Here is a 12,438-nt window from a genome sequence, read left to right on the forward strand (position 1 = left end):
CTGTCTAGTCAAAGCTATGGTTTTTCCAGTAGTCATGTATAGATATGAGAGTTGGACTATACAAGCTGAGAACCAAAGGACTGACGCTTTTGAACTGGTGTTGGAGAAGACTCTTGAGAGTCCCTTGGACTGCAAGGAGATCAAACCAGTCAATCCTAAAGGAAATCAGTCCTGAATATTCATGGGAAGGACTGATGCTGAAGCTGAAGCTCCAAAACTTAGGCCACCTGATGTGAAGAACTGAGTTATTGGAAAAGACCCTGATGTTGGGAAAGACTGAAGGTGGGAGGAGGAGGGGAGGAGGTTGAGAGGATGAGATGGTTAGATGGCATCACTGACTCGATGGACATGAGTTTGAGCAAGCTCTGGGAGTTGTTGATGGACAGGGAAGCCTGGTGTGTTTCAGTCCATGGGGTTGTAAAGAGTCAGGCATGACTCAGCGACTAAACTGAACTGATATATATCTTAACCTTCCAGGTATCTTGGAGGATGTGTTAAAAAAGTATATGATCTTATGTTCTAGGAACATAAATATGCATTTAGCTGATGAAATGGGACAGCCATGCTTTGTCACCATTTTCTGTCTTCCTTAGACACTATAAATAACAATTGTGGGAGGAAGGGTTTTAGGGAGTAACATGGAAACTGGATGAATTCTGCTATAGCAATTCTACAAAGGCTTTAACAAAATTCTTGAAGTATTGCAACATAATTTTCCTGGAGCCATATCATAAAACACACACTGAAATGTTTATATCTGCAAAAGTTAGGAAGGAGGAGATCTTTTTCTCTTTTCACTTTGAGGGGATGCTGAATCTATATCATCCTGATCTCAAAGTGGGGATTATCGCAGTGCAAGTCCCACAAAATCCTTAGGAGAGACACAGAGACTGAAGACTACTGTGCAAGATTTGAAGTATTTGACTTTTGCTTTAACGCAACTATCTCACTATTCAAATATATGCTTTCCTTAAATTTCTGAAGTAAAATACCATATGAATTAATATAAAAATAGTACAATGTAAAATATCAGACTTTAAGTTCAATTTGTCAAAGGACCATTTTTATATAAAAATGATTCATAGTCAAGGTGTCATACAATATTTAAAAGTATCTCTCAAAGAAACAGGACTCATTTGAGGTAATTAATCATAAGTTTAATATCTTAGGTGTTGCTGACCATAAAGAAACTTTAAGATATGGAATAGCCAAACATAAGTTTAATCTTCCTTGCCAAATGAAGCACTGATGTTCTGCCAGCCCAGCTCACAGGAAGTATGTGAAATGAACACAAAAGCAAACAGGCCTTATGCTGCCTAAGGGAAAGTCAGCAAGATGGCAGCTTCAATCATTTGGAATAATACTAAAGCCGCCTTAGGCTTTTCTCAGAATGGAAACATGTCACTATTGCTGCAATATTCCAACAAATCAGAATGCAGAGAAAAGAACACTTATGCAATCACGTCCTGGAAGGGCACTTTACTCAACATATAAGTGGAAAATAATTATAAAGAAATTTCAGAAAAATTGTCAGTGAACTTAAATGACTCAGGGAAAAATGTTCTTTCTTTCAAAGCACGTAATAGATTTTTAAAAAGCTTACCACTTAGAAACAATTTCCTTTTACATTCTCCTGAAAGAATTATTAATGTAAAGACAAATTTTTATGAAGCAGTAAGTGAAAAGTTTGGGATTCAAGCTGCCAGTAAGAAACACTCATTCCCACCGCCCACCCCCCCCCCCCCATACAGTACTATTACTTTGGAAGTTTGATCAAAGGGAATAAGCTTTCACAACATTTATATAGGAAGTTAAAAAATACTTCAAATATTTTGGGAACTTACCTAATCAGTATACTTTTAGCATGTGTCTAGTCATGTAGCCATCTTTGGTCAATCATCAAAAAATCAAAGGCAAATTGACATGACTCAAGCCTAACTTTAATACCGCATGATTGTGTCGTGTAAGCTTGTTTTGTGTGAGAGCTGCTGTGGTTTTAGCAGAGAGATTAACAACCGGACCTAAGCTGGCCTCCAAACCTTGCCCTGCTGATGCCTCAAGCTCTTTGAAGTCTGACCATCATACCTGGCAAAACAACAGTGGGAACTAGGATGGTGTCAGATCTAATCAAATTGTTCGCTGCAGCATAGCTAACTGTGGGCTTCACTAATTGGCCCAATTGCGGATTATACCTTTTGCTACAGATTCAGGACAATAATTTAGTTAAATGATGTTTTTTTTTTCCCCTTATCTCTTCTAATTAAGATTCCAAAGTGGGAAGAAATAGGATTAGACAGAGTCTCAAAACTGTGTTCCTCTTAAGGTGGTATGCACTTCAGATAGGCTCACTGTGATGTGTGAAATATATACAGCAGAATAGTAACCCAGCTTCTGGAGATGCTGTGAAACCTAAATGATATTACTGTATGTCTACATCACTTGAGAATGAAAGTGCAAATATGGAGATGGTAATAAAATGAACATTAAAATGTGAACAGTATAAAATATTTCTATGGTTACAGAATGTTTATTTGGGTTAACTTTTGACAAATGATTTTATCTATATGAATAGATGTCTACGTTCCACTTTGGTTTTCTTTTGCTGACTGCAGTATATTTGGGATTTGAAATACCAGTCTAATACTTGTGCAGGGCATCATTATCAGAAAGGTTTACATGGTTCATGGTACTACAACTTAACAATGCTCCCGAGCCACACATATATGTTTGGCTATTTATTTATTTTTAACGTTTTTTTTTTTTTTTGATGTGGACTATCTTTGAAGACTTTATTGAATTTGTTACAAAACTGCTTCTGTTTTATGCTTTGGTTTTCTGGCCTTGAGGCATGTGGTATCTTAGCTCCCCAACTGGGGACTGAACCTGCAGCCCCTGCATTGGAAAGTGAAGTCTTAACCCACCAGGCCACCAGGGAAGTCCTGTTTCTACTTTTTAAATTTTAGTGACATAACTGTGAATTGACACATAACTATCCCTTCTCCCTATCTCTAGATATGGTAAGCATGCACTCATCTTTCTACTTGGCATTTAAAAATGAGAAAAGCTGTTAAAAAAATGTAGGGGAGTAAGGAAACCTAGGATCAAAGATAGCATGCAACACTCTAAATTTTCCAAGGTTGTCATAGTGACTGACACTCTTGTAGTTTGCAAAAGCCTATGCTTTTCTAATATGAAAAAAATCTCAAAAAAATTCTACTGAATCCTATCAAGTATACTATACTATTAGTATAAAGCAAATTTATATGGATGGCAAATACTACTCTGGTCTTAATATTTAAGGATAAATCTACTAAGTATGTAAAAATAACAGTTAATAAATGCCAGTTAATCAATTATTCTGTGAGAAAAAGTTCTTGGTGATTGGAAAAGTGCTGAGGTCCTGTATTCTGAATTAGGGGCAAAGTATAAGAGACAACTTTGAGTAAAGCTGATGTACTTTGATTTTCTGAACTTTTAGTATTCATTTAGCATACAAAATACAATATTTATGATACTATTTTTGAACCAATTAAAAGGCTATATAAGTATTGTTTATCCTTATATTGAAAATTTGCAGTGAACAGTAGAAGTCTTTTGCTTATTTCAGCATACCCGTGTAACCGCACTTCCTGATGTGAACTTCAAAACACTGAATCTTAGAGCTGGAAAACAACCCCATCTCCAATGCAGAAAACATGTTTGTAATAACCTTGATAGAGTCTGGATCTAACGTAATAACACATTATTATCATTTATATTAGAAAACTTGATTACTACAGTGTGTCAAGATATGACCAAGCTGAACAACACAAAATTAAAACAGTACAATAATATTAAACTCAGGTAAAAATGCTAATCTTATGATGTCATCAAATTAAATGCAGTCACATTTCAAATCCTACCAAATCTCTTAGGTACTATAGTTACACCATAATTACTACTACAGACAGAAAATTGGTTAATGAGGATCCCAATGTTAGAAAAGCCTTAAAGAAAATTAGAGAAACTGAAAAACTACAAATCTAAGTAGTTATTTCAGCTTGGAAGTGAAGTTATGTAACCAGCTTATACATTTTATAGAACTTAACTGAAAAGGTAGTGTTTATAGGTCACCTGACTAGTGGAACTTACATAATATTTATAGTTCCATTATTTGGGCTATTCTTTAAACTGTATAATTTATCTGCATTACATATATTTCAGCAAAGATTTTATACCTACTAAGTCTATGACTATTCTTAGTTTTGGGATAGATAAATACAAAGATGAAAAGGACATAGTTTCTATATATCTAGTCTATTGTTATACCTTTTAAAGCCTTTTCATATAAAATATTTAATCACAATATAGAAAATATAATAAGCCAGAATAGCGCCGGGTATGCAATAGAGGCTTAACAAATGCTAACTACGAGTGAATGGAGCTATGGTAAAGTCAAGAAATAAATAGTATATTATGGTTAATCAAATATGCTAATCATATTTGCTAGAGAATTACTATGTATGATTTACAAAGATTATCAACATTCAGAGAACTGGAAAGCTTTTTCTTTTAACCTGAAGCCATGTTGAATCAACTTTAAACTTTCTCTTTTACTTATTCAGAATGCATCCCAGGATTTTAGGGTCGTTACTATAGATATGATTCTGCTGTTGTTTTGGTAGGGGGGCTAATTTATACAACTTTATAATTGACAAATACTAAGTATCAGTAAAAATTTACTGTGATTAGACAAATGCTCCCACCTGAATCTGGACAAATACCAATACATGCTCCGAAAAGGAAGAAATATTCTTTCGCCTTCTCCAAATCACTCAAAGAAATTAGAGATTACTGATTAAAAGTTGTTCTACCTATTAGAGGCCCTGGGTAGCTGTTATAAAAACATATTCAGTTTTCATATGTAAAAAAGGCAATGATTTAATAAATCAAAGAAAAGGGATGATAAAAATAGGCATGAGGGGTTTTACTTGTTTCTTCTGTCCCTAATTTCCACTTGTGCCAACTTTTGAGACCATGTTACTCACAGTACATTCCAACATGTAACAAATCTACCTGCCTGGAATCAGAACTAAGTTATTTTTGCTTTACTCGCTAAAACCACCTTTCCTTCTGAAAGTAAGACATGGATTCAATGTCTGGCACATTAGAGCCTCAAACTACATACTAATGTAGTGTACATCTCCTCATTTTTTAAATATTGAGGCAGATTTAAAAGATATTAATTTGTTGAGCATATTAAAACACTGTCACTTGATAAAGGCATCTTTCCAGCACCTGGGAGATTTCCTACCTGTTTCCAAATGTATTTTATAACATATAATTTAGTGCTATATTTAAAGCACCAAATCTTTTTGTGAAGTATATGATTTTATCCAGTATGTATGTACTTCTGTTAGCTTTGATTCTTTAATTGTATTTTTTCTACTTACTAAATTAAATGTTATGGCATAAACAAATAAGTTATTTAGAATATATTTCACTTTTATTTCTATACTTAAGAAAAACCATATTCATTAGGTTATAAGCCCAAAAGGTAAAGGATTAGATCAACTGTACTGAGTATTAACTTTAAAAAAGAACCACCACCTACTTGTGTTTTGTTTTCAAATACTGGTTCCAAATCATAGGGGGACCAATTATATTGGTTCTCTTAGTTTAGAACAGTGGGAAGAGAGAGTAATGGAAGAGAAACCTAGACCTTTTATCAGCTCCAGTGGCAACATATAGTCACTATGAGAACTTAAAGTTATTCAAAGGAGAGGTCCCACTTGACATTATATAAGTCCTTTATCACCAATGAAAAAAGACCCAGTTGTGTGTGTGTGAGAGAGAGAGAGAGAGAGGGAGGGAATAAGCATTCATATTTTTATGAATTCATATTACTGTGCTAACCATCTTCTCAGGATGCAATATTTTTTTCACTAGGGATTCTTGTTGCTTAGTTTGAATGGTGACAGACATGATACCTTAGACCTGCTTATCAGAACACTCATCTTGGGAGAAAAGTACACATGGAGAAAAAAAATCTTACATCTTTCATTAAATATATAAATTCGACCTAAAAGAAAATGAGGAGGCATGCTTTCCTTGTGATGTTAACAACTGTTAACTTTATCCCTCTAAAAGTGTTAGCAGTATTATGGTAAATTACTCAACATTCTGTCAGAAAAACTGAAGCAGTATTGAACAATTACAGTGTTGGGTTCCATTTCAATGGTCCTTTCGAGAACTAAGGCAAATTAGCTCAAGAATCACTATTTCTACACTCTCCTTTTTTTGGCTTTAAGTGGCTTTTGAAGGGAGTATCCCCAGATGAGAAACTTCCAACACTCCTGCAGAGATGACCTGCTTGAAGAACTGGCTGCCTGATTAACTATTAACTGCTCTCAATAGGATTAGATAATTAAGGACATTGATGACCATTAATTAGGAGGAGGGCACATTAATTTGTCACTGGATAGGGCCCTTACAATGATTTATAGGTTAGTGCTACTTGCAAATGTGAAGGGAAAGAGAAAAAGAGAGAGAACCATTAAGTTACCTTATCAAGTGGCCAGCTAAAGAGGGCAGAGGGTCAAAAAAGGGCCAGAATGGTCACTTAAGGGTGAAGTCCCAAACACCAAAGCAGTGCCAAGCCACATTGACCATCATTTGGTGATGAAGTTAAAAATATGCTAATTTATTGGTGGCAATTCTCTCTTTTTATGGTTTCAAGCAGTTAAGACAAGTGGCCTGCTTAAGAGCTTTTCATTTGAAAAGAGATTAAACAAAATGGTTTGTCAAGGCTGCTTGGCTGTTTTATGTCTTTGTTAAAAGAAAAAAAAATTGCACCGACTATACTGATAACTATCACATCACCCAAAAGCCATCTCTCTCTCTCCCTTCTGAGCATTTATTTCATTAATAAATACATCAACTTTAATTGCTTAATAGTGCTATGTTCATTTGCTCTTTAGCAAGATTAAGTTGAAATAAATCTTTTGTACTACTACTTTCTGTCACTATTGCTGGCCTAAAAGTCACAAAAAATGTTTAAGTTTCTGTAGAAATTTACTTAAAGACACTAGTGTAAATTATACTTTGTTTTATTCAGCACAGAAAGCAGAATGGTGATTTCACGAATAGTAAAGAAACCTGCTTTTAGAATGTAGATAAGAATCCTCTATTCTTCGGCATACACAATTGTGGGTATCATTCACATTCCACACATAAATAAGCACAGCTCATTAACATTTAATTAAAGATGCTTTTGAATGCCTTGGAAATATGCATATCATACTTACCATGTAAGTTTGGAGCTTTCTTTTTAACAGACATTTAAAAGAAAATCATTTTTGCTGTACCCTTCTGATATACCATTAGAATAAAAGATAAAAAAGAATGTCTAAAATAAATTATTCTGTTACAGCCAAATAACAGCCAAAGCATGAAATATCTCCTATGAACTGCATTAAAGTAAAAAAAAAAAAAGAGAGAGAGAGACTTTTACCTCAAGACTGTGAACTCAAACATAAAAATTCTCTCTTACCTCAATGGTGAATAGCTTCTTTTTTAATTTAAAAGCTAAGTCTTTGACATCTGATATATCATAAATCAAGTTATTAAGCCGAGGAATCTGCCGTATATGAATAAGACCTTGTGGAAAGGAAACGAAAAGAAAAAAAAATTCAAACACGCTGTCATTGGATGCATAAATTAAAGAGTCTTACAGCAGAATTCTGTAAATTTACACACAAGCATCCTCCCCCTTTTAAAACTGGAGCTTACTACCAGGAGCAATGAAGCAAATGGTGTGATTATACTCAAGTAATCAGGCAGAATAAGATAAACAGAAATCCTTGTGCGAGGAAAACTAATTGCACTTTGGTACAGAAGTACAGATGTAAAGAGGGATCTTAATACTTGTCAAAACTACAGCTGGCTTGTGTGTGATTTTCTCTTGTATTTACAGTAAGCAAATATGGCTATCACCTTGCGTGCTGCCCACGGCACCACTGAGTGATCTTTATTTTATTAAATGCACCAGTAAGCAGCCAGCAAAACAAGGCTTATGGGTTACTGATAATCAGTGAAGCACTAATGAAAAGTATTTCATTTTATTCACCTTATTAATGACTTGAACAAACCACTGAAGAAAACTACATTTCAGAGCACCCTCTAGGATCAAACATTAACCCCCACGCCATCCCAAGACACTCATTTCTGTGGCATGTCAGACCTTTATGGAGCTGTTATAAGCTTTGTAACAGTGCTAGGTAAACCGTGAGCTTTGGCCTCTTGTCAGCAGAAACACTTGCTAATTTTTTCTGACAAGGGCACTGGATGGTTTTTGTGCAGCTTAATGCAGTTTCTGACTAAACTCAGGGTCATTTGCCACAGATGAAGACATGGAAGACTCTTCAGTGCATCTCTCTGCCTGACTCAGCCCATATTTAAAAATCACCATTCCAAAGACATTGATCCCTCAACACTGGGAAGAAGGCAAAGCCACATTTGAACAAATTAGATAAATCTTCTTTATGTAACTGTTTCACTAGTACAATATATAGCTTTTTTTTGGTGTGTGTGTATTTGGATGCTTAATAATGTATTATTGTTAGTTTAAAAAGGTCAACCTCCATTAGAAATGGCCTCTTCAAAAAAATCACTAAAATATCTGACAATTTTTTAAACTTAAGAAAATGTAAAAAATTTTATTAAGAAGATAGCTTTTACATACAAATTAAAAATTTTCCCACATGGAGCTTTTTAGTAAAATATATTAGAAATAATCACACCATACATTTGCACATTTCTCATTTTAACCTTGCAAGTGTTTGTTAAGCTAACTATTAAATCAGGAGGCTTTACAGAGTGTATCAGTGATTCTCAGGTCCTTCTTATTAACAGAAACTTTACTCATCATCAGAACCACCCACTAATCTGTGGGAAAAAAAAATAATCAGTCCAGAGAGTACAGTACAAAAAAATTAAAGCTTTTCAATCCTTGAAATGTTTCAATCAAAATAATGTTTTTTGAATATAAAATATCATTTACATTATACTAAACTTATAAACTCCTAGTACTTATATTCAGACATAACTTATAAAGGTAATGTTTAACTTGAGTTGTTTTAAAAGAAAATGTAAATAATAAAGTATTTTATCCAGTTATAAGATACTTAAGTCCTGGAGCTATAAACAATACCATATCATAAATTTAAAAGCTGCCAAAAGAGCAAATCTAAAAATTCTCATTAATAGAGAAAAAAAGGTGTAACTATGTGTGGTAATGGATGCTAACTAAGATTATTGTGGTAATTTCTCAGTATATATATAACATTATGCTCTATACTTAAAACTAATACAATATTACACATCAATTACAGCTTAATATAAATTTTAGAAAAAGAAAGGGAAATAGTTTAATCTGAATAGTTCTCTTTCTATCAAAGCAAACAGTAACATAGTACATGAATAATATAGAGGGTTAATCTGGGCTGATACCAAACGCACTCTTATGCAATGATCATGAGGTAAATTATTTTACATACTTTGTGTTCATAGTTTATATTTTCTAGCCTTTTAAAAAATATTTGACTATTAGATCGTGCTATTTCATTATTTTTTAAAAAGTTTTATGTCAATTCTTCAAAGCACTGGTGGTTATAAGTATCTTATAATTTTTTATTTGATAGACTCTAGAAATTGCCACATTCCTATGATCACAATCTTCCATGATCTTGTAGCAGGCTTCAAATAAGGTATTCAGTCTTTAAACTAAGGTTTCCATGGAAGTTAGCAGTTCCACAATAATAACAGAAATAATTAGTATTTACTCAGAAAAAGGAAACAGGTAAAAATCGATTATTTACCACACTCTATTCTTGCCTGGAAAATTCCATGGATGGAGGAACCTGGTTGGCTACTGTCCATGGGGTTGCAAAGAGTTGGACACGACTGAGTGACTTCACTTCACTTAATATTCAGTTTAGAGCTAAGATAAGAATAACTACTAAACTTATCCTATTTCATCAGTTCTATATAGAAACTTTTATTTAAAAAAAAATCCCCAAACTAATCAAATGACTAAAACATTATTAATAGCTTCAAAAAATAAAAGTAAAAAGCCTGGTTAATTGACCAGTGATTATATTAGGGTAGTAATACTTTAAACTTTCTTATAACTCCAGCAACAAAATGAACAATATAATAAAAGATGTTCACGTTCTGAAAATGTGATTGACTGGGACTTTTTAACTATAATACTGTATGAATTTTATTTATCATACAGTTAAGCTTTGTAAAGTATAAACCACTATATATAGCTGTTATTATAATTAATATTTCTAATATGGTTAATAAGTATGACTGATTTCACAGCAACTTTAGGTACAAAATGTACCTCTGACTGATCCATGCCTTAGTATCTGGGTTTGAAACTTTTCAAAGAGTTACCATGGTTCATAGAGTTAATGTAGCTTGGTGAGAAACTGCCATAAAAAACTGGCCAGGAAGGAAAAACATTTAACAACAGATTTATTATAAAATAAAATTCATGTTACATGACGGTAGATATTTGTCAAGATTCTTGCAGGCAACAAGAATAGGCCCCTTTCACTCTTAAAGGTGTTGCTTACCATGATAATCCTTATATAATGGGTTGGTTTCTTTCTCAGAACCAATAAATGATTCCAGACCAACTACTGTATCTGACAAGTTTGTAACACGAGCAATAACTGCTTTATTCTGTAAAACAAGGAAACAAAACACTCATGTTATACTTAAAATTAGCATCTAGGCAGTGTCATGCCATCTCAATGACAAATTGTAGAGAACACATACTATCAACATAGAGAAATAACTTAAAAGTTAAAGCTACCATGGGCAGGAAAATGGATGAAAAATAAGCCCTTAATTGAAAATTCCAGCCCATGAGGTATGCTATTCTAATTTGAAGAGCTGAGGGGGTGTACCTTAGTTTTTGTAGAAAACGTTAAGTACTTTTTCTCTTGTCTTAAGAGGCAAAGCTACCTTTATTTTCATATACTATTAGTTTTCAAATTACCCACTGTCCATTGAAAAATCTGATAAACACTAGGATTCAGAAGCAGTATACAGTAAGTAGAATATGGAAGACAAGGTTCCACTATCATCTGTCAGCTGGGACCAGGTCCCAGCCCTGTAACAGCTGAGGTCTTCTGTTATCATATTAGAAACATGGAAGGGTCTGCAGCTAAGAGTCTGCAGCATGACTAGCTCTGGAGTCTTCCATTCTCTTTCCAGATGCTGCTATTTGGCTCTGGGTTAACAATAAAGGCAAAGAAAAGGTGCTAGACGACCAGCACTAGACTAGTAGCCTCCCATTTCTTCCCAACACTATCAGACCTGAACCAAAAGTACTGCTGAACAATACATTATAAAATATAGTGTACATAATGTACATTATGTACACAATGTATATAATGTAACATAAAAATACATCACATTTTAAATATCGACAGTTCTAAAATACACAGACTTTCAAGGCTATAACACATATAACAATTAAAAATATAACCATTTAATACTCTTCAGGTTCTCTTGAATTATTTTATTTAATAACATTCAATCTGCCTTATAACCCTTGATAGGGTGATAGGTTAGTAAATTATTTTAAAGGTTATAACATTTTAGAAAAATGTTTGATCTGGATATCTAGATAAGTTGAAAAAAATTGTTGCCTTTAAATTTTTGATAACTTTGAAACTCCTATTTTACACATTGGTAATGTCTACATTTTAAAACTAATCTTTTGAAGAAGGATGGGAAATGTAAAACAGCTGAGACAACTTAGAGTCTGATACTATATCCCTATAGAAGAAAAGTCCAAATACAATCATACGTTCACTTTCTGAAAATGTGATTGACAATTGAACTTATGGGTATTCCCCTGTTTCTTAAGTCCTCTTAATAAAGACTGCATAAGAATAAAAAATAAACGAGGGCTGGTCAATACTACCTGGTTTGAAATATACAGTAATCTGTCACTAAATATTATGTTAAAGTGACTAGTTAACTCACATCTAGGACAGTACTTTGAAACTCCTCTGTAGGTGGAAATGTATATTATAAAAAGAATATTATAGCCTTTGAATTAGAACTCTTCAAAGGAAGCAGCAAAAATAATTATCCTTAATTGTCTTTAATACTTTCAATCACAGGGGCACCAAGTATAGAAAAACAAACATCATTTGGAAATGCCTATTTTTTTCCAAGGCAATTTTTCATTCAATGGTGAGAAAATAATCCAGATTGATCCCTTACTTTCAGTTCTATGCCACAGGGGATGGTCCTACTCCAGGAATAACAGGGGTTTCAGAGGCCATAAACACACTCCTCTCAATATTTCTTTAGCCAAAGACCATTATATCAAACTCATCCAGGTTGGGTTTCAGCCAGTTATTCTTCACCCAA

At 33.7% G+C, this 12,438-nt stretch overlaps 1 protein-coding gene across 2 annotated transcripts in view; it reads right to left on the reverse strand.

Annotated features, from left to right (window-relative positions):
- Nucleotides 1–12,438, reverse strand: part of ELP4 (elongator acetyltransferase complex subunit 4) — a 233,563-nt gene that overhangs the window by 118,661 nt on the left and 102,464 nt on the right. For both annotated transcript variants that reach the window (XM_018059296.1, XM_018059295.1), the window contains exons 8-9: nucleotides 10,623–10,731; nucleotides 7,532–7,638 (exon numbers count right to left, since the gene is read on the reverse strand). In XM_018059296.1, the coding sequence (XP_017914785.1) occupies nucleotides 7,532–7,638; nucleotides 10,623–10,731 (216 nt within the window). The remainder of the gene's footprint in view (nucleotides 1–7,531; nucleotides 7,639–10,622; nucleotides 10,732–12,438) is intronic.

This window comes from Capra hircus, chromosome 15 (assembly GCF_001704415.2).
Source record: "Capra hircus breed San Clemente chromosome 15, ASM170441v1, whole genome shotgun sequence".
Taxonomy (NCBI): domain Eukaryota; kingdom Metazoa; phylum Chordata; class Mammalia; order Artiodactyla; family Bovidae; genus Capra; species Capra hircus.